The sequence below is a fragment of the Mchenga conophoros genome, linkage group LG8, assembly GCF_057382185.1.
Source record: "Mchenga conophoros isolate Kocher_MC1m ecotype Shallow Benthic linkage group LG8, M_conophoros_male_GT1.1, whole genome shotgun sequence".
NCBI lineage: Eukaryota > Metazoa > Chordata > Actinopteri > Cichliformes > Cichlidae > Mchenga > Mchenga conophoros.
In genome coordinates this window covers 20,771,467-20,797,047 of record NC_140533.1, presented here as the reverse complement: position 1 = coordinate 20,797,047, position 25,581 = coordinate 20,771,467, and the positions used below count along the sequence as shown (strand labels likewise).

The window sequence follows — 25,581 nt, the reverse complement described above, 5'->3', positions numbered from 1 at the left end:
GCCGTTTCATCGTCCACAGGGAGAAGGGTGTGTGTGTGTGTGTGTGTGTGGGTGTGTGGCGTGTTCATGGGCACGTTCTTGGGGGAGTGGAAGAACCTCGTTCTCCTGGATCAGGAAGCTCTGAATCATGCTGGCTCTTCCTGGAAGGACCCAGAGGGAGCCAGGCTAAGCCGGCTGGACTCTGGCAGGCTGTCTGAGCCGGAGCCTGGCCTCTCACTGACACCAGGCTGGTGGTGAGTGCAGTTCTTACCTCACCCTCACAAGGCAGGCCACACCTTCCCTCTGCTCACCAGGTTGGCACGCTGCAGGCGTTTTCCTGTACTGGGAAGTGTTTTCAGCTTTGGCTCTGGCTGTGCTGTGTGCTGATAACCCCAGCCTTTGGAACACTGAGAAACAAGATTTTATTGATTGGACGTAAATAGCACAAGGTGGGCTACAGTGGAATACATTTTGAGACTAAATTTTCATTACTGATAGCAGTAGTTCAACAATTCTGGAGTCTGAAGGCATTCACTTTAGCATGCTTACCAAGCTAAATATAAGTGTGTCAAGCTGTCACCTGCCTACGCTGTCACAGGCCTTGTTTGGTTCATGGAAATCACACTCTCCACAGCCTGAGGTGCTGAGGATCTTAGGCATGAAAGTTGATATTAATAGTTGAGCCGGGTTGGTGCTGGAGGGTGTCCACACCTTCCTGTTTTCTCTTTCTTTGTTTTGGCCCACTGCTGACAGATTTACCTCTAGAGGAACTCCAGCATTTGAAAGGGAAAAATGGTCTCCATTGTTCAAAGGGGGCTCTAGTGGAAGGAAAACACAGGCCTTTTTTGAAGAAAATAACAAGGGGGTAATAATGGTTTGAGATTTCAATAGTAAACAACCTTGTCATTGAGACTAGTGTTTGTTATTTCTAAAGGAAATTGAGAGGATAGAGGTATTTTTCCAAGTGAAGTGTGCCTCTTTGGCTGGAAGTGTGAACTTTAGCTCGCTTTGAGGAGGTTTTCATTTCGGAGTCTCTGAAGAGGCTTGCTGAGCTTCAGCTTTTGATAGGAATCAGCAGTAAGAGGGATGGATATTGCTGTGCGTTTTCCTGCTGCACACTGTCAGATAACCTGAACCGGTTGTCTCGTCTCACAATTTTCCTGTCAAACTCCACAGGGAAATTAAGTCAGGAGAAGTAACTGCATAAGTTGTCCAACTCTATCTTAAAGCTGCTATTTTGTGCTTTTACTGTTTTGGCAAAGATCCTCGCAGAGCTCAAATTGAGACATTGCATTGAAATTGTAGCGTCAGCTGGGAAAGAAACTAAGATAAATACAGACTTTAAATTGTATTTGACATGTCTTTTGAAAGATCACATAAAGCTTTTCTGTATGAAACATAATTTGGCAACTTACTAAAAATAACCAGTTAGATAATCTAACTTTCTAACCATCCTTTCAATACAGATAAAATACACTGCCTCTCACTGCTGTTTTTTTTTTACTCAGAAACTCATTCATCATCAAAAGTAAATCAATACCCCATTGTCCGGATTCATTCCATTTGAAGATTGATAAAATCCTTGTTGTTTCACTGTGGTTTCTGTGTTTTTGCCAGATACTGAAAATGTGTATCGATTGACTATAAAAGATTGCCAAACAGTGGATGGGTTCGTAGTTACATAATGCAATTCAAACAACTCTAAATCAAGAGACTATTCCCATCTAATCCTGTAGTACCTCATTTTAATCATTGAAGATCTGCACCACGCGTCTTATTATTTTATATTTTAAAAAAACCGCAGCAGCTGTTGAAGATTTTTCGTCATAATTACTAAACAAATATTGAAATCAGCTCAAACTAGAAAGAGCTACGAGCGTGTACCTGTGCCAAGCCTCAGCAGTCTCCACATTTGTTTTTCCTAATAGAAAATGTTCACAAGTTTGTAATCTGGATCTTTATCGGATTAGACATGATAAACAATTGTGGGATGTATGTGCCAGGCTCATTTCTTGTTTCAATCAAGTAAGTGCAGTAGCTCGTGTGAGAAAACGAGTGCCATATGAAGGGAATCCTTTTAAAGCAATTACAAATACTATGAGCTGCGATCTCCATTTGTTTTCATTATCAGAAGATTTGAATTAATATTCTGTTCCTGTTTGTCATTCATTTTTATTTAATAATGGTTTCAGGTCTAATAGATAAGCACCGAAAACTAATCGCTGATTGGTTTGTTACTAGAGCAACTTTTTGTTATAATTCTGACATATGCAATACCACACATTGCTAGTTCTGGCCTGGAGCTCCTTTTCCCTTCAGAGCTGTCTTAATCCTTCATTGCAGAGATTCAGCAAGTTGCTGGAGTTTTTGGTCCATATTGACATGATAGCATCACATGCTCCATTGAGATCTGGTGACTGGGGAGGCCATTTGAAAACAGTGACCTCATTGTCATATTCAGTTAGCCATTTTGAAATGATTGGAGTTTTGTGACATGGTGTGTTATCTTGTTGGAAGCAGCCATCAGAGGATGGGTACTGTGTGGTCATGTTCAGCAGCGATACTTAGGAAGGCTGTTGCAGTTATATGTTGATTGATTGATAGTAAGGAGGCTGTGGTTTCCCAAGAAATGATCCCCCACAACATTACACGCTCGTCTGCATAGTCTGGTTGTAGCGAATGATTATTTGAGTAGCTGTTTCCTTCATGTTAGCTTGAAGCAGTCTGGGTATTCTTCCCAATCTGATGCTCAGTTTGAACTAAAGCATGTCATCTTTGTCATGTCTACATGCGTAAAGCCATCAAGCTGCTGCCATTGATTGGCTGATTAGATAATCTGCATTAACAAACAGTTAAACAGGTACAACTGTTATATCTGAAGTAGGGCTGTGCGATATGACCAAAATCTCATATCCCGATATAAGAATTCTATCATCCCGATAACGATATAAAAATGTAACATTTTCTGTAAATTATGTGAATCTCGGGCAGCTCGTCTTGTGGGAAGTGTTTCCAGCTGCGCGTCATGTAGCTGGAGTAGAGTGTTTTAACCGATGCATGAAACTATACATTTTTAGACATAAGTTGTAACAGCCACTGTTTTCTTTGTGAGTATTTATTACACGGCGTGCTGCGGGGAAAAGCCTGTTCTAACGTTTGAGTCTAAGGTTTATTTTTTAGCACCTGGCGGCTCTTTTTTTTTACTTCTTATCCATAAATAATCTGCTCTTTCACGTGATTCAGTTTATTTTGAAAAGTCTCAACAGGATCTTGAGCTTTATTGTGAAAGGTTTATGTGGTACATAAACAAGCGGACGCGATGGTGTTACCGTCGTTGTTGCTAACGACAAAACATAAAAACAGGTGCTTGTCCATCCATAGTGTGGTTATAATAAATATAAGAGAAATAGAGAACTTTAAGAAATTAATATAGCCACTACAGTGACCATCAAAAATGATCTGATGACATAAAGCCTGTTGAGACACCGCGAAACAAACGATATATCATTATAACAGCCCTAATCTGAAGCATCCAGTGAGTTATATTGACCGACAAATTAGACAAAAAGTGCAACTTGTTGTTTTAGAATAATCAAGCAGAAGTCTCAGCAGCTATCATATTTTAGTCTAAGCATTAAGAGTCAGTGTATGCAATTGTCAGTGGCTGAAAACTCTCATGTTTTGACCCTGAGAAATAAAACCTAGGCCTGTTTGCTTTTGATGTGGATTGGAAACATGCTGAGTGTGGATTTTCTGGATTTATCTATCACTTAAATGTTTCATTGAGAAAATCCCCAATAAATGAATCCCCACGCTGTCGGGCATTAACTGACGTTTGTGGAAATGTATCACCGTTAGATATATAAATGTCAGAACCTGTCTGGTGAAGAAAAAAGAGACTCCCCCTTCAGCAGCAAGCCCAGGGCTTCACTAGCACTTGCTCAAATCCTTAGAAAGTAAAGCCTTACTGGAGCAGACCCCAAGGCTTAATGTCAGCAAATTAATTATGGATTCACCCAATTAGTTCACAAACTGCACTGTGTTCTAGGGAAAATGATCATTCCCCCAAATGATGTCTCTCTTCAGTCTTTGTCCTACTGTGCGTTGCGTCTCTCTTAGAACCGCGAGTGTGCATGCCGGCGTGTGTGAAGCGACACGCAGCAGGCAGGTAGCCTGACCTTTTTAATTATTCAATCTCCCAAACTCATCCTCAGACACTCTCATACCGTCCAACCTTCAGTTTAGCTTTCAGTTTAGCTTTTTAACTACTCCTGCCTGTCTAAATATATTTCTGTCTTTCTTAAAATAAAACATCCTGTGTGCTCTGTTTTTAAAGCTTTTCTAATCACACTGATCTGTGTCAACACATGAAGTGATGCTGTAACTCGAGTGACTCATTTGACAGTGTGAGATTGCCTTTGCTCAGTCTGTACACCCCCACCCTGTCTGATAAAGCATGTAATTATTGCTATCTAATGAAAGTCGGTCAGGGACGTTGCTCATATCTATTTACCAAAGCAAAATTATTTTCTTATTTCATCATCATTAAATTTCATCGCATTACAAGATGATGCTGCAACAAATGAATTTAATTTGGATTATTATTATTTTTTTCACATCCTCCTATGGTTAAAATCACAATGTTGGGTGGAGAATAACCAGGACAGAATAGAATTAATGCTTTCATTATTGATGACTGTATACGTTGGGTTTTTGATGTGTTAATTAATTGTTCGGTGAATAAAAGATCAAAGTAGAGCGCAAAATGCCAATCACAAGATCACCTAACAGTTTCTTCTGCCTTAAAAAAAGGTCAAACAAAGCCACAAAACCAAATGATGTCATTTACTTTATGTCTCAGCCTTGTGGTCTTCCTCAGTACATTAAAGGAAATAGAGGTCATATGTTTGGCAGACGATTGGCTTAGAGAGTCACATGGCTATTGACTTCCTGATCTGATATACATCTTTCTGATAACTAAAACCAGAATTGCACAGATCCGAATCTCCATTATACCACCTGCATTATTGCTCAATTCAATGACTTGTCATCAGCAACATGCGGTGTCTATAAACTGTTCACCTGCTCTCTGTTGTAACCTCACATATGCCTCCATATAAATGTGAAGGTTAATAGCCACACGAGGACCAAAGAGTCCTTCTAGGAAGATGATCAGAGTTATTGACTTCACATGTCTGTGTCATTAACGTTGTGCTTGATCGCTGCGCCGCTGCACATAGATTACGCTTAGACACACCCCTTTGTCAGTGCCAACTCAGGAAGTTAAATGGTATTAAAACCACTAAACATATCTATGGCAGCATATGTGTTACTTTTTTATTCACATATGTGTGATAAAAACACGTAACCTTTAACTTTGTTAAACCGATACATTAATAAATTAATATAACATGAGCCAGATAAAAGAATAACATTGAATAAAAAATTTAATTTAAGTCGAGAAAATAATGGATTATAGGTTAAAACTTCAAAAGTTCAGCACCCAGCAGCTGCATAAAACTTTAAAAATATGCTTAAGCTTAGCAAACAATCTCCCTATTTCAGTTGTAATAATACTAGGAGGTGTGAAAAAATGAAGGGGTCCTGAGACGGCCTTTTCTTATTAATTTGTTGGTGTTTTCTTCTGTCATAAATCACTTTACAACGAGATCAGTCATTTGAGACTGTTTGTCTTTGTGCTGTATTCGAAACCCCCGCTAACTGACTGCCCTTCCCCCACATCTGCGTACCATACATACTCTGACAGGGATCTCTGTGTGCCCCTGACATTGAGCAGAGTTTGCAGACTGTGATTGTGCTCACGGGTGAAGCCATCCTTGGGAGACAGAGCCGGCTGTCACAGATATGGATTCGTTCATTTAATGTTTTGGTGTCTCGCGCGCAAATGTTTCCCTTTCAGTGAGCTGTGGCCACGCAAGCGGGGGAGTTTTATCGATCATCTGACTTTTAATAGCTCTTAAATATTAAGATTCATGTATATGACCTTTGTGTTTGAATTGAGTGTGCAAAATTCCTGCCTAAATACCCTCTCATGCACTGCTGGCTGCACTGTCAGGCTTGTTTCACTTTTTCTTTTATAGTATTGAGAAATTGAACTCTTGATTCATGTGAGTTTTTCTTCTTTTTTTTTTTTGGAAAATGAAACAGTTCTCAAACCACAGCTTATAGTTGATTGTCTAACAGAAAAGAAACAGGCATATAGATGGGGAAGGTTTGGCCTCTGTGCGGGTCTTGTTAGCTTCTGTGAATCCTCCTCTTCTCAACTTCCCACCCTCTCTGTCACTCTCACTCTTTATGTCACACACACACACAAGTGGATGGCCCTGGAACAAGGGCCGGTGATTGATAACTCTGTGCGAGAGACCTCAGAGGCAGCGGCACTACAGAGAGATGGACAGATGAAAGGGGAGAGGGAGGAGGGACTGAGAGGAGACTGAAATGAAGTAACAGGGTGAGGCCTTCCAGCAGCAGTTAACATACTCCAGCCGGGGTACCATATTGTTAAAAAGGCACCCTGGAAGTAACCTTGTGTGCGGCTTCCTCTCGTCAAAATCATTCTTTTCTCTGCCATGACAGTAACTTACAGATTACTCAGCTGAACAGGAAAATGATTAGCCTTTTCCACCTCTGCAGGGATTATTTTTAATGGACCCTTCTTTATCCAGGTTGTATGTTGTTGCATTTATGACCTGCTAAAGATCTTTAAGCATTTAGGTTTCCCATAAGTCCATAAAGGGAAAGAACTGAAATCATTAAAGGAGGCTTATAAACAGAAAACGGTTTTAGAGGGGACAAAATGGTGTGGCAATGTACGCTTAAATAGGAACATGTGGAGGATTTTTTCCTCAAGGAAAGGCTGCATACAAGTCTTTATACCTCCTGGTGTGATAGCTCTGCATGGTCCCATATGTGCAGAGGTGTCCTGATAATGTCACATTTCAGCACCACCCACAGTAGCATGTAGTTTCACATTTGAATAGCCAGTTCTGATGAATAGCACAGGTCGGCTCAGATCCACAACATATGAAATCTTTACCTTCTCACCCTTCTCGTGTTTTTTACCCTCGATATTTGACCACACAGGACCGATGAAGACTTTGTGTAATGACTTTGCTGTGATGCTTTCTGACACAAAGAGATATTTCAGTGATCACAGCACTTTGTGAGAGCAAAGGCGCCTCAGGCTCTGGTCCTGGATGAGCACAATGTGGGATATGAGTGTTTTGAGAGAGAGAACGTTTAATCCCTGTTGTGCTGCAATAATTTAGTTCCATTTGACTCAGATGCTTTTCCCCGCTTTCCTTTGTAACAAAGATGCAATTGTACAAATAATTGCCTGCATGTCTGTGAGTGATAGCGAATTAAAAAGGCTTTGTCGGGTTACATTTTCAGACAGCTCAAAGTTACAAACTTCTCTTTATCTGAAATGGCAACTGTGATTATGTGTGCAAGGCCAAATCGTGGCCAAGCTAAAGTTATTTGAAGTTCAGTAATCATCTGGCTTCATATTGTGTGGATGTGAACATGTGTTTCTCTCTGGGTAGATTCTAACTACCCTCTATTGGTCTGAACGTGTCATTACATGACAGTCCATCTTCAGGTTCGACACATCACTTTATCAGATGATAAATTTCCCCTCTCCAGTCTTATCAGCTTCCTTCACATCGACTGTCGTCAGACTGAGCATTTCTGCGCTTGCTTTGTTTTGAAAAACTTTCACGGCAAAAAAAGGGAAGAAGTAGACTGAGTTGAGATACCTCAAATGTCACAGTGATCAATAAGAAATGTGATGAGTGACAAGTTAGATGGAGCTTCACATGAGTATTTGTCAAGGAAAGAAAACACACTTCAAACAGGGGAAAAGTGGAGCTTTTAGAGCACTGAAGTTTTGTCACTTTTTAGAGCAAATGGAGCACTTTGTCACCAGCAGTGTCTGAGTGCATGTGTGTGAAGCTGTGTGATTCACTGATTTCCTGTATATCTATTGCCTGCAGCTTCCCAGACTCTTTGTGAAGAAGACTGTGGGACTTTGTAGTCAAGGCCTCTTTAATGCATTCCTGTGTCAGAGATTTTTTTGGTGCTTTTACATCAATGATGTGTGTATATACAGTAACTACGTGTGTGTGTGTGTGTCTGTGTGCGCCCGCGTTGCTTTAAGCCAAGTTTCTTTGTGTTTGTGCCTTTTGTGTAGGTGTATGTGCCGAGGCGGTATGCCCCGGGGAGTAGTGCTGACAGTGCACTAGGAGTCTGAACCTTGTCAGTATTGGTGGCTCAGGAGGAGAGATACCCTGCTGTGCGGAGCAGAGCCCTGCCGTCCTGTGCTGTGCCGCGTTTGACGCCATGTCCCTGACTGACAAACACAAAGTGAAGAGACAGCGACTGGACCGAATCTGTGAAGGTAAAGTTTTGTGTATGTACCCATCTTAAACTTTTTTTGCACTCCCGACTCACATTTTCCTGCACTGCTCTTCTCTCTACCTTCGCGCCAGTTTTTGTTGTTTCAAGAGCTACTTTCAGTACGTACAAGCAGGCCTCCAGATTTTGCTGTAAATTAACTTTGACTGGGTGTCAACTGGGTGTGATGATGATTCTTTATATTTGGAGCTGCGCTGAACCAAAATCCTGGTTTGATGGTCTACATATTGAGGTTTAAAGTGACCTCAATTTGGTCAAAAGTGAGCATTTTTAGAATACAGGTTTAGCCTGGGTTTAACCTCAAAATCTGCATTTCTTTTGACCTGCAAAGAATGGAATTCTTGCTAAGTGCATCTCCTTGTTGCTTTCCTTTGGAAAATAAATCCTCACTTTTATGTTTTTCCTTCTGTCTTCATTGACCGCCTATTCTTGCTGTTCTTAGCAAAACCCTAGCACCTATCGGCGATCAGTGCCTATTGATTGCTATAATTTTCTGCTGGCACGCCGCACATGTCAGATACTACAGTAACCAGTCTATGAATGTTGACCTCAGCAGCAAACATTCATCTAGTGGATGTAAATGAAATTACTGCTTTACTCTGGCCTCTCTGCGAGCTGTGGTTGGTTTGTGTAGGAGTGTCTGTTATGTGACTTATGGTTAAGGAGAATCTCTAAACATCTGAACTCAAGTTAGATTACCGCAGGGGATTGAATGGTTTCCATCCTGTCACGCCTGTTAAAAAGCAGCCAATTTTACAGCATGAACTGCAGTGATTATTAAGCTTTAGGTGGTGGATTATAGAGCTGTGGTGTTGTATTGAAAGGCCTGAACATACAAGAGGAACCCCCTGCTGCACGCATAGCTACAAAGTAAGCCTAGGCAACAAGGAATATGAGTTTTTGTGTGGGTGTATAAACTGTATCTGAAGCCTTGTGAATGTGCATTTTTAAATCCACTTGTTTGACTGCCCAGCGTGTGTTTTGTGTTGTGTGTATGTGTGTGTGCATGCGTGTTTGTGCGTATGGGTCTGTCAGACTGTGTCCTGAGGTAAAATCATCTCCTCTCTGCTGTCTGGGTCCCCAAGAGGCTTGTTAAGCTGCTAGGCCCTCCTGGAGCCAGCGCAGAGAGAGGCAGACATGACTGCAGTGCTGGAAAATGAAGCTAGACGCACCATTACCCCCAGTGCCAGTATATTTGTTTTGCAGCATGATGTAACCACCTCAGCTTTATGCACATGAAATGAAGGACATATGCCACACTTCCAGCATATAGTCAGGACCAAGAAACCTTGTCTGTGATGTAGCATTTGGAAATATATACTGGCATTAGGAAATTACCTTACAACCCTGAACCAATAAAAGCAAATCTTTAAGTTCAGCATTTCTCGAGTGTAATCAAGCTTTTTTTTGGAAAAAAAAGTTGTCTGAATAACTAGTCATCACGAAATCAACCCCTTCATTATTTATTTAGTCAGTTTTACAAGTTTAATAATAATAGTATTGTTTTTATAGCTTTGACTACACTAACAGGTATGCAGTTCTGTATTATCTTGACAGCTAAAATTTAATGAGAGAGAAAGAAATAGGGAGAACCTGAGTTTTAAAACAACATTTTAAATGCCATGAGGTGCAATCATAACGTTTTTTGACTACACAACACCTGACTTAAATTTGGCTAATTGCTCTTAGGGCAGTGCTTGCCCACTTCCACTACAGCTGCTGACCACTCGCACTCTGGACCTCCTTTAGCGTGTTAAAACCTGGGGCGTCAAACTTGAATTTTTATTTTTGGGAAAAGACAGTCACAGGGAGGCATATCTGATATATAGGGCAGCTGATGAGCAAAGGTATTTTTTGGCTACAATACTGTGTTTTTCAAAGCACCCAATAGAAAATAACTCAGTCCTTTGGGTAGAACTCCATATTGATGGATGAAATAACAGTGCATGTCTTAATAAGCACGCTCCCGGCTGTGCTTTTAATCTTATGCACCAGATATCCGGCTTTTCTAGTAAAGAAGTCTGCTGTTTGGTCTCATGGTTGTAGCAGGAGAACCAGCGCTGATCACCAGTGATGATCCCTGACGTGACAGGTGGGTTAGTTTTACCCAGACGTTGATGTCTGTTGTGTTGTGCGCAAGTTGTAGATCCATGATGAAATCCCTGACAGAGAAGTGAAAAGTGTTTAATAGGGGACTTTCACAGGGAGATCTGAAAATAGCAGGGTAAAATGGTAAATGCCTGTATTTATATAGCGCTTTTCTAGTCCCTAAGGACCCCAAAGCGCTTTACACATCCAGTCATCCACCCATACATTCACACACTGGTGATTGTACATTGTAGCCACAGCCACCCTGAGGTGCACTGACAGAGGCGAGGCTGCCAGACACTGGCGCCACCGGGCCCTCTGACCACCACCAGTAGGCAACGGGTGAAGTGTCTCGCCCAGGGACACAACGACCGAGACTGTCCAAGCCGGGGCTCGAACCGGCAGCCTTCCAATTACAAGGCGAACTCCCAACTCTTGAGCCACGATCACCCCGAAAGCATCAACGTTATACATGGTGCAGTGCTGCCCAAGAAGATGACCTTGAATTGGAGAACAGGCAAATCATTTTAATTAATTTATATTTTTGTTTTTTTGGTGGGGGGGAGGTGTCAATAGCAAGTTTATTCCCTTTGCACTCAGAGTTACATGAGAAGATTCATACCACATGCTACATGCTTTACCACATGCTTTATTTAAACAGCAGAACCAAGCTCAACGGGGCCATCATCTGCCATGGCTGAATGGGGGGTTAAGCAGAAAGAGAAGTGGGGGGAAAGGGAGAACAAATGGAGACTGAGACAAAAAAAACTAACTTTAGGAGAGAGAAGACAAAATGTAATGACAAGCAGTGGTGGCATATAAATACATGCCTGAAGCAGCATTCTTAAGGGATAAGGGAAGGTGGAGAGGGAGTCTCTGCCTTCCAAAATCCAAACTGGGAAGCTGCCCCCAGAAGCTGGATAGCTTAGCTAAGCATAAAGATTGGAAAGGGGGGAAAGCTGCTTTTGCTTTGCCCAAATCAACTTTCACCACCTGTAAAACTTGCGGAGATTTCTTGGCCAGGACTATTTGCCAGTCAACATGCAAAGACTCCAGGAAGTCACTTATCCCAGCCAAGAAACAATACAGTACATAACCCCCTGCTGAACTGTTGTTTTAACATGGAGGTTTTTCACTACCTAGGATTGCTGCTGATCACAAGCTGTTTCCTTTGGACAAAGCAGTGATAGCAGTTTTCTTAGTGCTGCTCAGCAAACCAACATGACAGCCTTATGAATCTTTTTTTTAACTAATAAATGAATGAAGCAATGAAATTTCCAAGATTTCCTTAAAGTTTTTTTTATGGGCTATAATTACAAATAAATTTTATAATACACAGCACAACAAGGAGATTTCCTTATAAAAGTTCTCTCCCCCCCCCCCCCCCAAAAAAAAAAAAAAAATTGAACAATAGTTCTTTAATAATCACCTGACCTTAAAGGTGAGTCGTAAGTAACAGGAGGATTTTCTCTATTGGTTGAAATAACTTCCTGATTACCATTGCAGTACAGATCCAGCTGCTGAATTTGCATGAATCAGACAGCTGAGGTAGTTAGTCATTCCTGAGGGAACAACAGTTTGTCTGCTTGGCTTGAGCGCAAAGCCCACAGGAGACGCATAGAGAGACGGTAACAGGTGTTGCTGTGATGCATGCAGAGCTGCTTCATGGTGAGCTTACCTGCCGACGTTCCTTCTCGCACACTCGCAAACACAAGCACGCCGGCGTGAAAACTCACACAAGATCTCCAGATGGCCGTCATACAGGATCAGTGCATCAGTCCCCTGGTTGCTATTGTGAGGGCATAAAGGGGGGGGGGGGGGAGACAGCTTGTGATTTGTTCACGAGCCAGTGACCAGGCCGAGTTGTCCCACTGATTGCATGTAGTGGAGTGATAAGGCTGCTATGGCGATTGTCTCTGAGCAAGGAGAAAGCGTACATGAAGCGATCTGCTGCTTTTGGTTTCACACGCAGGTAAAAGCCTCACAGGACCTATTTGGCTACTGTCTGGAGTAACTCATCTTAATCCAGGTTCACACTTCAACCAGACTCGCAGTTGGCAAACAGATACAGACCAGATGAAGCCATGATTTGCGCTGTCTCTTCTCAATCTCTTTCAAGTGAAAATCTGGAACGTCCTCTTTGGAAAACGTCTGCTGAGACTACACTCTCTCTGCACTGTCCAACAGAGCCTTTGCCTTTGTTTCCATTGTTTTCCCAACATTAAAATACACCTCTTGTCATATCCAAGTCAGCTCTCGTTGCCACGCAAGGTGCAAATTGTAATTTTTTTTATATTATAGCATTTCCCAAATTGTTCATCCTGGCTGTCTTATATTTATATTTATGGCAGTGGGATCACATATGCTGTATCTCTGAAAACCCGGTGGCTAGATGACAAGGCTGATTAAGCCATTAAAGTCCTTGATATGTATTTAGCATAATCTGGCCTGTCTGCAAATAAGAAGGCAGGGAGCTGGTTGCAAATGTTTTATCAAAAGCTGCTAGTTAGCTCAATCAAAGCAGCTGCTGGGAAGCATCAGCCTTAATTCGGCTTTATGAGAAATAGAGAGATGCTTTCTATCTCTCTTTCTCACTCTTTCTCTTGTTCTGTTTCTTTCTCTCTCAGGGGTGGAGAGATTCATTTCTGTCATCTGAAGAGATGAGGAGTGATCTGCCACGGCCCATGTTCCTCCCAGCCTCAGGTCCTTTCATGTTCTCGGCTTAATTTGAGCTGAACCAATGTTTATCATTCTGCAGCAACTGGGCCGAGTGGCTGGGAGGGAGGACAGTTTTGCTCCTGATCCATTTTTTTTTCTTTGCAAAGATTGTTGTTTTTCTTGTAGACTGCATTACTCTTTTCCCTCTGGGTTAGATTAGTGCCGCTCTAATCTAGTCAGATAATGTTTTTATCAGCATCTGCATTTTATTCATGTTGTGCAACATGATGGCACTTTATGGTGGAATAATTAGGAATATAATTTATCCTTATTAGATGCAAAACAAAAGTAGTACTGCAGACACAGAAGCAGAATTGTTCTTTCTAGTTTCTGATTGCATTTGCTCATAACTGTTATAGTGAATCTGTTTAGTGTGAACTTTGAACTGGATTGAGCACTTGAGGAAAAATAACGTGAGTCATGTAACTAGCTGTTTGGGTGTTCTTACCAGCTTTACTGATTCAGAGAAGCTTAGAGTCACCAGTTAAGAAAACTATATTTTTGGTGATCTTTTATTTAACTGATTATTCAATGAAGCTTATTTTGTGGCCGTTTTCTTTAAACTAGAACCCGATCGATACAGCTTGAATGAAAGGTTTAAAAATATATCTGTTGGCTGATTCATAATGAATGAATCAATGAATTTATAGCATTGAGGATTGAGGACTGCCATCCCAGGAATGGTGTCAAAATCGTTTCTTATATTTTATTGCCAGTTTATTGCCAGTTGATTACTCTAAATTAATTTTGAACTTAGAATATGTTTCCTTTTAGACTACAGCTGTGGCATGCTTTCAAGTAGTACAGTATATATGCTATATAGTTTCTCACTTAGTACATTAATTGAACAGGATAGTCCATATTTATTACCCATTATCCAGTTCAGGGTTAAGATAAGATAAGATAAGATAACCTTTATTAGTCCCACACGTGGGAAATTTGTTTTGTCACAGCAGGAAGTGGACAGTGCAAGGCTGTTGTAGCGAGGCTGGAGCCTGTCAGTGGATTTATATTTGTTAAATGTTGAATTTACACTGTAGGTACATCGCAGACATCTCTGAAATCCTACATGGTAGCATGCACCTCCCTGGAAATGTAAGTACATGTTGCTTCGACTGGCCTGTTCAGTACCGTCGATTCATTCTGTGCATTTCCAAGTAATTTTTTGCTGCAGTTTTTGAATTTGTCAGTGAGAGAACAGGAATGATTATCTCAATATAAGGACTCAAATATGTCCTGGAGAAGGATTGCAGAAATTGCAATTATTGGAATGTACGTAAGGGAATGACCCCCCAAAAAAGAGTGGAGGACCCAGGAGGGAAAAGCATCTTATTTGTTCCTATTGTGGCTGGTACCACATATAAAACACTGTGACACAACCATGAGGTAATTAACAGATTAAAAACCACACAAAGTCCTGAATGCCGGTAATGGTGTTGTGAACTGTTGGTGCTATAGGCTCGACAAAGATTTACCGCAGAAGTCTCTTTTAGCTAGCACTGGCATCACTTGCAGCACTGACAACACATCCACTGGCTGAAAATTGCTGTAATTCTTATGTCCTTCTCCTTTTGCTTTATAGCTAAAATTTTAATCACTAAGGGTAAGAAATCTGTTGCATTATATTTCTTTATAGGTGTTTTATCAGGATTACGTGCAGCTGCTTGTCTAAGACACTGATGAATGAGTAGTCTAGCTTATCTTGGGAGATGAAACATAGATTGCGGCTATTCTTAAATAAAAAGTGCCAGAAGACGTACTGACCTTTATACACTATGCATTAACACTACAGAAAATAAATAACGTTCGCCTTCTATAGCGTTCAGCACATACGAATATTGCCACCCTTCCCCCACATCTCTGCTTTTAACTACAAAAAGCGCTCTTTCATTTAGCCGAACTCCAAATCATTTTTCACCAACGACTTAGAGAAAAATTACATTTTCTCTCTCTCTTGCTCTCTCCTTCCCTCCCTCTTCTTTCACTCAGCTGCAGCTCCAAAATGCAAGCGGGCTGTCGTCTCTCCCTTCTGTCTGCCCCATCTGTGATGCAGTATGGGCCACTGGCTTGATAATGATAGGCAGGCGGAGCGTGGGGCTGTGCACAAGGCAAAGATGGAAAATACCAACCTGCTAAAATGGAAGACAAAACTCTAATCAGTTGCTTCACCAAGTCTACTTGAGGTCTTGCCCTGTAGCGGCTCTCTCTCTGCCCTGCGTTCCTCCCATCCTTGAAATCTGTAACATGCTGAGCCGTGCACTGCAGAGATGCGAGGTGGTAAAGAGGCAGAGGACAGCGTCTTGATAACACAGCAGATGTAAACCCTCTGAAAGCCATCAGACCAGAATTGGTACCATGTGTTTTTCTTTCCTCATCGCCCCTCCTTCCTGCCTGCACTTGTGTTTGAGTGAGAAAAGGCCCAGAGGCTCGTTAAAACTTTAATATACTGTACAATCACAGTAATTGAGTAGAATTTTCAAGTTCTTCCAGTCATGGTTTTAATTTATGAAGTCCCTATGAAAGTTTAATGGATCAGCAGTTGTAGAGTCGCAGCTATCTAAATCATTCTGCAGCTATCTCTGCCTGCACTGCCTGCCAAGTCCCGCCGTTAGCGTCCTGTGCCCTAGAAAGATGGCCAGATTGCTCCAAAGGCACGACTGTTGCTGGACGTCTGTTCAACACATTGTACCTAGAGATCTTTCACAGAGCCGCATGACTGGCTGTGAGCTAGCAAGCCGAGGTTTTGGCATTAATTTTGATGCCGTTCACCACATATCCAGTGTTTAAATTTGGAGTTTCCCTTTATTGTATTATTCATACAAGCAAACACAGGATCCCTGTTGCTTGATGAGTGCAGTGTAGTATGCTCACTTAATTATGGAGCAACTCTCGTGAGAGAAAGGCTTGTCAGGGAAAATGCACAAGATGAATTTGCTACCACAGCTTCTTTTGCTAATAGATTGCGGGAGATATGATAAGCCACGTCCTTGTTTCGTTGTAAGCAACACCAGTCCGACCGTACTTGAGATGTTTATTATTGTTATTAATATTTTGTCAGGAAGCGGGAACTGAGTGACACACAGCCCTGAAAGGGGCTTATTAAAAGAAGTTATTGTCTGCGATCGCCGCAGAGAGATACAACACAGTGATTAATGGTGTGTTTTACAGTTGACAAAAAGGCGCAGGGAGACTCAGACCTGAGAGTACAGGACTGAGAAATCACTGCACGGAAATTGCTAGGTATGGGTTACCTCTAATAAAAGAAAGCATTCTTCAGATGTGCGACATCATGCGCTGCACAGAGCTGCAGGCAGAAACAAAACTGTTCTGATTTCTTCTTTGTTTGACCTACTTAATGCTCTCTGATTCAGATGTTCCATAATTAAAAATTCTCTTGTTGTTTTTTTGGTTTTGTTTAGATATTTTATCACTATTGCATCATTTAAGCCTGGAGTCGAAAACAAGGCGGTTCTAGCATTTGGCTCTGCGGTTTGACAGGTAGTGGGACAACATAAAGAGACACAGCATTATAGCAGTTTCTTGTTAGTCTTAAACTGGAATAAATTTAGCCTGTCTCAGTCACGCTGTCTCAGTGTCTTAGCTTCAGAAGCATCCAGATGATGTCACTAGAGACTTGCAGCAAAAGGTATTCCTTTAAACCCGAGGTGTCTATTTCATTGATGGGTAAAACGCAGAACAGAAACAATCCTATAGACATTTAGATGTGACAATCTATTCGGTATAGTCCAGTCATTTTCCCTTCCTTTCCTTCCTTGTCCTATTTCACATTATCTGTTTTCGAGGTAAAGTCAAAACTGGCAGCCTCTCACTTTATCGGCCTTTTTTCCTATCAGACACTTATCAAAGCTCCTTTCTTCTCCTCCTGCCACTGTTTGCATTGCTCTTATCACAGCAAGTAAACACTGGCAGTTATCTCGCTGATGGTGACATCTCATAAGCCACATCTGCTCTGCTGCGCATCTGGTGTGCAGTAGCAAAGTGTAAGTTCTGTGAGTGGATAAAAATGACGCGCACAGATGATATTGTGATGGCTCACATTGACCAGAATGCCTGCTGACAAACTGATAGATATAGTGGCTTAGTACCATGTAATAATGCACTAATTCAGTTCACACGTATTTAGATTTCTGCTACACACCTGTAATGTTCTTTCAGTGCCTTGTGCACAGTTGAGATACTATTATGTTGACACACCAGCCTACTGCAGTAGGTGTCTCTAGGATCATGCATTACAAGGACCATATAGACACTACTCATCGTAGTATAAATCAGTCATGACGAAAACAATCATTAGAACACGGCTGATTATAGGCATTCATATATGTCAACTTGCCCAGTGGTTTCCTGTCGTTTTCTACCAGTCACTAAATAAAATGTGGCCCACAGTAGTACTTGTGTGACTGGACACTGTAACCATCTCCTCCCCCTCTCTTAAGGGAAATACACCATGTCAATCCCCAACCTCCTCTGTCCCTTTGGGAAGATCCATTAATGCCCAGAGGGATACCGGCTGCAAGCCAATGGAGAGGTGAGCGGTAAACACTCGAGCTTTACTCTCTATAAACACATCCAGAGGTATCAGCAGTATGTTGGCTGTGTATACTATCTAGTTCAAGTGATGTCACAAGGGGCAGTGGATTTAAGCAGGTTTTAGTTTGATGCTAATCCCCTTGTGGCAAACGCAGTGGACAAGAAGACTACGCCTGCCAATGGCGTGCATCAACCCCCAGTGGATTAGTTCGCCTTGTCCCCTCCTCCATTCTGCTGCCATTGTCCAGCATGTGTTTTTTAACCCCAATTTCTCACCCTCAGTCTTAGCTTGGAAAGTAACCGTGATACCCAGCACAAGCATGACCTCTGCAGTAGAATGGAGCAGAGCTGCAACCTAAAGGTGTGTTAATTTTCTGTGTGTTTGTATTCTTTCTGTGTTTTTATCATGTTGGGCCTCTCTCCCCACAGATTTCTCATGTTTCCAGGACTGAATTATTTAAATAGGTTGCCAGCAGGGAGCTACATGATAGCATAGACTGAGAAGTGAGGGGAGGGGAGGGGGGCTTTCGGTTGCACATCAGGTAAAAGGGTACCTCCTGCTTCACCTTTCCTTTTTTCCTCTCTGTTCCTCTCTTTTGATTGGGGCTGAGTGTAACTGGAGAGTTGAAATACAACACCTGGCTCTATTTTCCGCCTTTATAGCTGCCCTCTTTATTGTCTTCACTGATGCCTAACTCAAGTGAACAGTCGTATTTTGGTGGCTCTCTGAGCCAGCGTGGTCCTGAATGGAGTGAAGGCCAGAACGATAGGGCTGCAAGTCGCTGTCACTACTGCGGTAACATTGCAGGGTGTAGAAATTCTTCTGCACTGTGTGGGGAAGACAGAGACGTTTGGTTTCACGGTCACCTAGATCTTGGGGAAAAACGGGATCCAGTCCTCCACTCCTCTCTATACAGACAGATCCAGCAGGACCAGCATGGGCAGCCACCACTGAAGAAAACCTCTGTACCTGACCTAAGCAGCAGTCTCTACCTCAAGGAGCTAATGGCAGGCCGGGCCTCAGCACCACCTCAGGATTATTACCTCACTGACGCCACCTTATCTGGTCATCCACCTAAGGAGTCTGGGTTTTACAGGGATAACCAGCACTTGCTCACCAGATCAGCCTTGCATTATGGGCCCAGCGTTGGGGGGGTTAGGTCTTCCTGGGATCAAGGACAAGCAAGAGCCACACCCTCTTTACTGGCCTCTGCTTCTACACCTACACCCGCGCCTCTTCCTCCTCCCCCTCCTCCCCCGCCTCCTCCGCCACCACCTCCCCCTCCGCTTCATGAGCTGAGCCGTTTGTACAGGGAAACTCTGGGATCTAAGATGATCCCAGACGTCCAGCGTATTGGTGGCAGCTCTCCCGCTACTGCGATCTTCGGGGCTCAGCCCCCGCTTCCTGTTTACGCTGCTGAACCGCTGTCTGCTCGTCAAACTTACAACAGTATCAACAGCTTGCGCCTGGATCCCCTTCAGCCAGCTGCCACCAGTTCATTGGTGGATCCAGCTTCTCAGGGAATGGACGCAGCTTTCCCCAGGGCTTACGGAGCTGTAGCCTCCCAGAGGCTGCCTTATGATCCAAACTATGACCCCAGCTCAGCCATGGTGGCTGCCACAGCTGGAATGGTCTCCACCTTGCCTCCTCACCAACCCAGTGCTGCAGACCCTAAGAAGATGGTGGACCCTGCTTTCTTGGCTTTCTTAAGAGGGGAAGGCTTGGCTGAAAGCACAATTACACTTCTGCTGCAACATGGCTTTGATTCCCTTTCCACACTGGGGATGATGGAGGACCATGATGTTAGGTCTGTGGCCCCTAATTTGGCCCAGGCCCGTGTTCTGTCACGAGTGGTGCTCAGTTGCAAGACAGTTGGGACGGCAACACGTGCCCGATCTAATAGCTTCAGCCATCGCAATGACCTCTACGTGCAGCCCCAGGGTTTGACTATGGACCCCAACCTGATGCAGCAACCTCCCACCACTGTCCAGACAGTTTCCCCTAGAATGGGAGAATTTCTGGGTAGAAGACCGAGCAGCGCACCCTCCCAACATCTCCTGGAAACCACCACCTACCCAGGAGCACGGCCGCTGGCACCTGGAGCTTTTCCAGTCAGCCCTGGAGGATATAGCAGTGCTGTGACTCAGGGAAGACCCTTCTCCATGTATAATGCCCACACCGGTCTTGCCATGTCTGCTCTCGGAAACCAGCCTCCACCTGCTCCAGGCACCCCTGGAGCTGCACCTAAAACCTTCTCTGGCTCCTATTCCCCGATGGAACTGATGAAGAGAGCCCCCAACTTTCCCCCAGCATCACCTGTAGGAGCAGCAAGCCCCCTTCACAGCCCACAACTTCTCCGCAAGGGGATCAATGCTGCTCCTGAGAGTACCATAGTTCCCGTCAGCTCTGCCACCACTCTTCAAGCGCAAAACCTTAACAACAACAAGATGGTGGGACGCCGCACCGGTCCACCTGTCATAGTCTCAACCATGGTCACTACGCCTGACACAAGTAATGTCCAACCTCACTTTTCTCATTAATTTATGCAAACCTTCCATCCTTATTGCTGAATAACCTTTTTTTTTTGTAAGTTGGTAATAATTTTCTTCTGTATATTAGTTCTACATATTTTGACATGGATTTTGGCATACTAGGAAAAAAATCACACTGACAGTGTTTTTGAATGGAGGAGTAGCATGCAAGATGCATCTGACAAGTTAAGTAGCTATGCTCGGAGGGGTCTTCTTTTTTGAATTACGCAACTATTTATACATGTATTGCAAGAGAGTTGTGTCATTTGCCAGAAGGGATCCTGTCTCATCATCAAGTTGAAATATTTCTTTTGAGCAGCACTGCTTTTATTGAGGTCAACATTTTTTCCATCTATTTCTTTTTAAAATTGTTGGTCAGAATTATTTTCAGGCACGAATGTGCTTTTGGAGTGGTTTGCAGCTCCGTTTTGCTTTTCAAGGTTGCCTGCACTTGATTTGGTGAAGTTAGAAAGCACATTTTAAACACTTTTGATTATTTAAGTGTAAGATATTAGACAGAGTGAGTTAAGTGACAGAATTGCATCAATGTTAAGCTTGTCTTATATGTAAAAGTTTATTTCCTTGATACAGAGCTACTGTCATTCTATTTTACGCTGCACTCTCTCCTAATCTGGGGCTTAACCGCCTCAAATCCAATTACACTAATTGGATGTATATTTGCGTCGACTATAGGAGGTAACTGTTTTTATAGACTCCACGCTTCCACTCAAATCCTGCTTCCAGTGCAGCGCAACTAAAAGAGTGTTTCTTTTGTTATAAACTCAAATTTAACTAATATATTGAGTTTATTAAGTAAATGTCCACTGATCTGCATTGTACACGTTTTCCAACATGCTCCAAGAAGCAGTATACAGTTTAGATTGTAAAATCACTGCTAATAAACAGCAGTTGATGTTCATTTCGAAATTTCATTATAGCTTTTTTCATAGTGACAGAGCCATTAAGGAAATAACTACTAAATTAATATGTTTTTGGAGCTTTCCTAAGTGTGCTTTTATATTTAGATCTGCGGAAATACAGTTATTAATGGGCCTCAAACAAGGCTAACACAAGTAGTGAGGTAGCGTTTTATGTCCAGATACTGCAAGTGAATTCTCCAATGAGGCATCATCTCAGCTTATTTTGATTTCTCCTTCTAACTAGTTGATATATTTCCCGGCTGATGAGAGCTGATGAGCTTAGGGAGGAATTAAATCTTTTAACCTTGTTTTCAGCCGTGTAACCCTGTATCTTGCCGGCCTCTCTAATGGGTCCGTGGGCCGCTGCACTTGTTATAGAGTAATGACTTTTATGAAGTGGCTTCCCTTCATGTGTTGTCAAGGAAATAAGAAGCGAGGTGTGAGAATCAGAAGAGGGAGAAGGAGATGTGGGGGAGGCAGGAGGGTTCCTCTCGCAGTTTCGCGGAAATGTACGCGTCTCTCCAAGGTCACGGCGACGGCCGAACGTACCCATAACACTTTTAGCAAACAAACTCATTTGCATGGCGCTGACATTTGTTGCTTCACTAATTTCATCTGATAATGGGCGGCCCTTGCTGCTGATTGGAAAGCGTACTTCTTAATTGTGTGTTGCCAGGCAACATAGGTTTCAGTGGTAATCAGAGGCAGATACACATTTAGTTTTTTTTAAACTTGTTACTTTTTTGCAGAGATAATTGAGTGAAAACAATAAGACGGTGTAGGCCATTTCTTTTACCCACCCGCTCCCCCTGAGCAGTGTACATCTCAAGAAATTGCTAGTCACTTTTCTGCAGAGGCGCTTGTATATCTGTGAAGAGCCTCTCGCATTACATGCATGGCGTTTTATGTTAAAACATGCATATTGATGAAAAGTTGACACGTAATTCCTTTTACACGTCCTGAATAAATCCTCCCAATACGAAGCACTGTCCTTTTCATCGTCTCACATTAAAGTGGACGTTCACACATAGCGTGAAGGCATCTACATTATCGTACCATTAAATTCAAATTTATTCTCCAAGGAGAGTTGTAAAAACAAAGACGTGAGCAGAAGTGAAATCGGTGCTTTCTTAAAATATTTATGTAGATGTAGGTGCAGGTGGGAGGGCCCTGCCTCCTCTCCGCTGGGCGCTGTCTTGGTTGGCTAAAGCTGTAAGTAGTGTTAATAATGGCATTAAACGGTTGAGTCAAGCTCTGTTGCACCATTTCCTTCAACCTTAAGTAGGGAGAGGGCCTCGAAGCACTTGCATTGGCCATGGAGTTGTCCGTCAGTGGCATCCCACAGAGCGGCACAGGTGGGTGAAACTTTCAGTGTCACGTGAAGCAGAAGAGCCATTTCCCTGGCTGTATGTGCGATTGGCTTGTAGCCTGAATTGTGTGCGTGCTCAGTAGATTAACAAAGGTGGACACTTGCACGTGGTTTCCTTGTGGAGATAATCCGCAGAACATCTTCAGCTGTACTTTTCTGGGCTGGAGAATTAGCAGGCAGTGTGGGGAGGAGATGGGGTATATTTTGGGAGCAGAGCTTGTAACTTACAGGGAGGAGTGAGACCAGAACTTGGCAGCAGCGCCTCATAGCCATATGGGATGTGTCAGTTGATGTGTTTACCTGAATAAGTCTGTTCTCTTGGTGACACACTCGGTGCCCAGGTTGTAGTCAAAACACAGCAGATCACCTTTTTTTTTGCCTCTGAGAGGAAACCATTGCTGTTTGTGGCTGACAGTTATGCAACCTTCCAGTGCATGGTTCCCATGGGGGGCCTGAATGGGATTTTAATTTCCCTGCCTGTGTTTGGAAGGACATTCACGAGGATGCATGCCTAATGTGCACTCAGCTGTCCTTGGCTAAACGTTGATTTCACTGTGCACTCGTACATGTTTTTCCCCCTAGCTAGGTGGAAAGAAACAACTCCCTGTGTGTCATTTTGGCCCTAGACTAGTACTTGCAAATGCTTTAGCAACAAGGTAGCGTCTGTCTTCCTGCGTAGCCACTCTGGTTTTGATTCTATGGGAGCAAAGCGCTTTGATTTATAGCTAACATGGTCACACATGCATAACTCCAGATATTCATGCATTACGATATATGGCTGTGTGTGTGCGCGCTGGTGGAACAATGAACGAGGTTGGCACAATCCACCATGCTGCCACACATGCACACAGACAACAGATGCCCGTCTCTCAACAGCAGGAAGTGCTCATTTTCATCAGGATGGCTGAATGTGATGAAGCTGACAGCAGGACACAGAGACAAGACCTTAAGTTTCCTCTATTTGTCTCTCTCTTCCTTTTACTAGCACTATCTACTATACATATAAAGTGCCGTCAGGAAGTGTTGCAGTAGAATTGTTTTAGCTCTGCTTTAAAAAAAAATATCAGCTAACTTAAAAACTAGGCACATCACGAGCTACTGGAGCACAGCTGAAAACGTCTGTTTTTCTGATGTGTATGTGTATGTGCAAACATGTATGATCCAGGCTCCGTTTTCTTTAAATTCAAATGCCCTGCGGTGTTAAGGCAACACAAAAATAACTTTCCTAATACTTCCTGGCTGAACTGCATGTTTACCCTTTCCTTACTTGTTCTTAATGCAATTATGGGTTACACATTATTATTGTGGAGGGCTAATAGCTTAAGGCAGGAATAGGCGCAGAATTAGAGAGGTGGAAGCCTGCTGTCCACATGTATGTGTTTGTGCATGCTACTATACAAGCGTCACGTGTTGCTGACAGTGTGTCATCCTCGCTAATCCCACTGATATGAATGAAGGGAGACAGACAAGAAGGTTCAGCTCACACATCGTCGGTACGGAGTTATTATGTGGAGCTGTAATAAGCATCTATATGTGCTTTTGTATTAACGCCTTATAATCACGCACATGCAAAACCCTCACTACTTTAAAGCTGCAGAGCAATTTATTCAGTGCTAACTCTTCGTTTTTTCCCTTTTTTGTTCACATAAAAGAGTAAATGTGTAGTAATTGTAGCCTTTGTGCTTATTACCTGTAATTTTATTGAAAATAATTGTGCAACAAACTGAATGAACTCATAACATTTGGACAATTTGTTCTGTAGTAAGTAAAACACATGATCGGTGGTAATCGGTAAGAAACTTTCCTACCCCGTGTGCTTCACAGTAACTTTGGGATTCTTAGACACTTGCCTGTTTGCAGTCTCTCTGTCATGTATCTCCAGTTTCCTTTAAAACCTGGTAGATGTTACATGAACTGTCTGCTGCTCCATCTCCATTAAAAATCCGTATTGTTTGTATCCCGACAAATCTATTTTTCCACTTCAGTATTTATTTCAGAGAGAAAAAAAAATTGAAGGAAAAAAAAAGTGTTTTCGAGCCCCATCCTCACTCACCCCTCCCTCTGTGTTTTCTCATGGTTGATCTTTCCAAACCATCGGTTGCGTTCACAGAGGGATTAATGGTTTCTGCAAAGCCAGCCAACCCGTGGAGGGAATGGAGCCTTCGAGCGAATGAGGAACAGCTGGTCTCCCCCTGCTTGTGACAGCTTGAGTGTTTGAGTGTGTGTTTGTGCGTATATGTGCGATAGTTGCAGCTGACCTCTGCGCAGGGTCAGAGGTGTTCCTGCTCCGAAATAACACAAAGTTTATGTTGCCGCTCTTCTGCATTGCTGATAAATGCCAGTCAGTACTGTCAATAGGCCTATTTAAGTATTACGGGTTTGCAACACAAGTTTTTGTTTATACTCTGCAATTACCCTGTAATTACCCTTCAAGTTTGTGTGTTTTTCATTATTGAGAGAATTTTCTGTTATTTTGTGGTGATCAATTTGCTGTCGTCCTCAGTGCTAAAGGTAACTGCGATGGTGCGATGCATACAGTGTGAGTATGTGCGGGGGGTTTTCTCCAGCTTTTGTGGGTCTTCGTCTGATGACTTGTTATGATTGGTGGGAAGAATAATTTGGCTATTTCGAGAGACTGCATTGTCATGTTTATTCTACTAGTCTCCCCATCCCATGGCAGTTTTGTTTACAGGATAGCAACGGCGTGCGCTTGCTGCTCGTGCTGCAAGAATGGCAGCGCTTTGATATAATCTCCCCAATTATCTGTCGTCAATTCCGCTGTATATTATTCCTCTCTCCACAGCAGCTGGGGAGGAGACTGGTTTTGTGCTTGTCACAGAGGAACAGCTGCATCCACTAAAGCAGACAACTACCTCTGCATACCTCCCCAGTTATTCTCTCCTTTTTTCTTTTTCTTTTTTTTTTTTATCCCTCCCCCTCTTTCTCTCTCACTCAGTGGTGGGCAGGTCACCCTGAATTATTCATCAG

At 42.8% G+C, this 25,581-nt stretch overlaps 1 protein-coding gene across 8 annotated transcripts in view; it reads left to right on the top strand.

Moving 5' to 3' along the window:
- Positions 1-25,581, top strand: part of LOC146568676 (C-terminal-binding protein 2) — a 97,937-nt gene that overhangs the window by 32,515 nt on the left and 39,841 nt on the right. For 2 of the 8 annotated variants that reach the window (XM_085284870.1, XM_085284868.1), the window contains one exon: positions 8,192-8,410. In XM_085284870.1, coding sequence (XP_085140996.1) covers positions 8,341-8,410 — 70 coding nt within the window. In that variant the 5' untranslated portion in view covers positions 8,192-8,340. Of the gene's footprint in view, positions 1-214; positions 234-8,191; positions 8,411-18,047; positions 18,134-18,459; positions 20,285-22,463; positions 22,580-25,581 lie in introns of those variants that run through there. The other 6 variants (XM_085284866.1, XM_085284867.1, XM_085284871.1 and 3 more) reach the window with 5 other exon arrangements.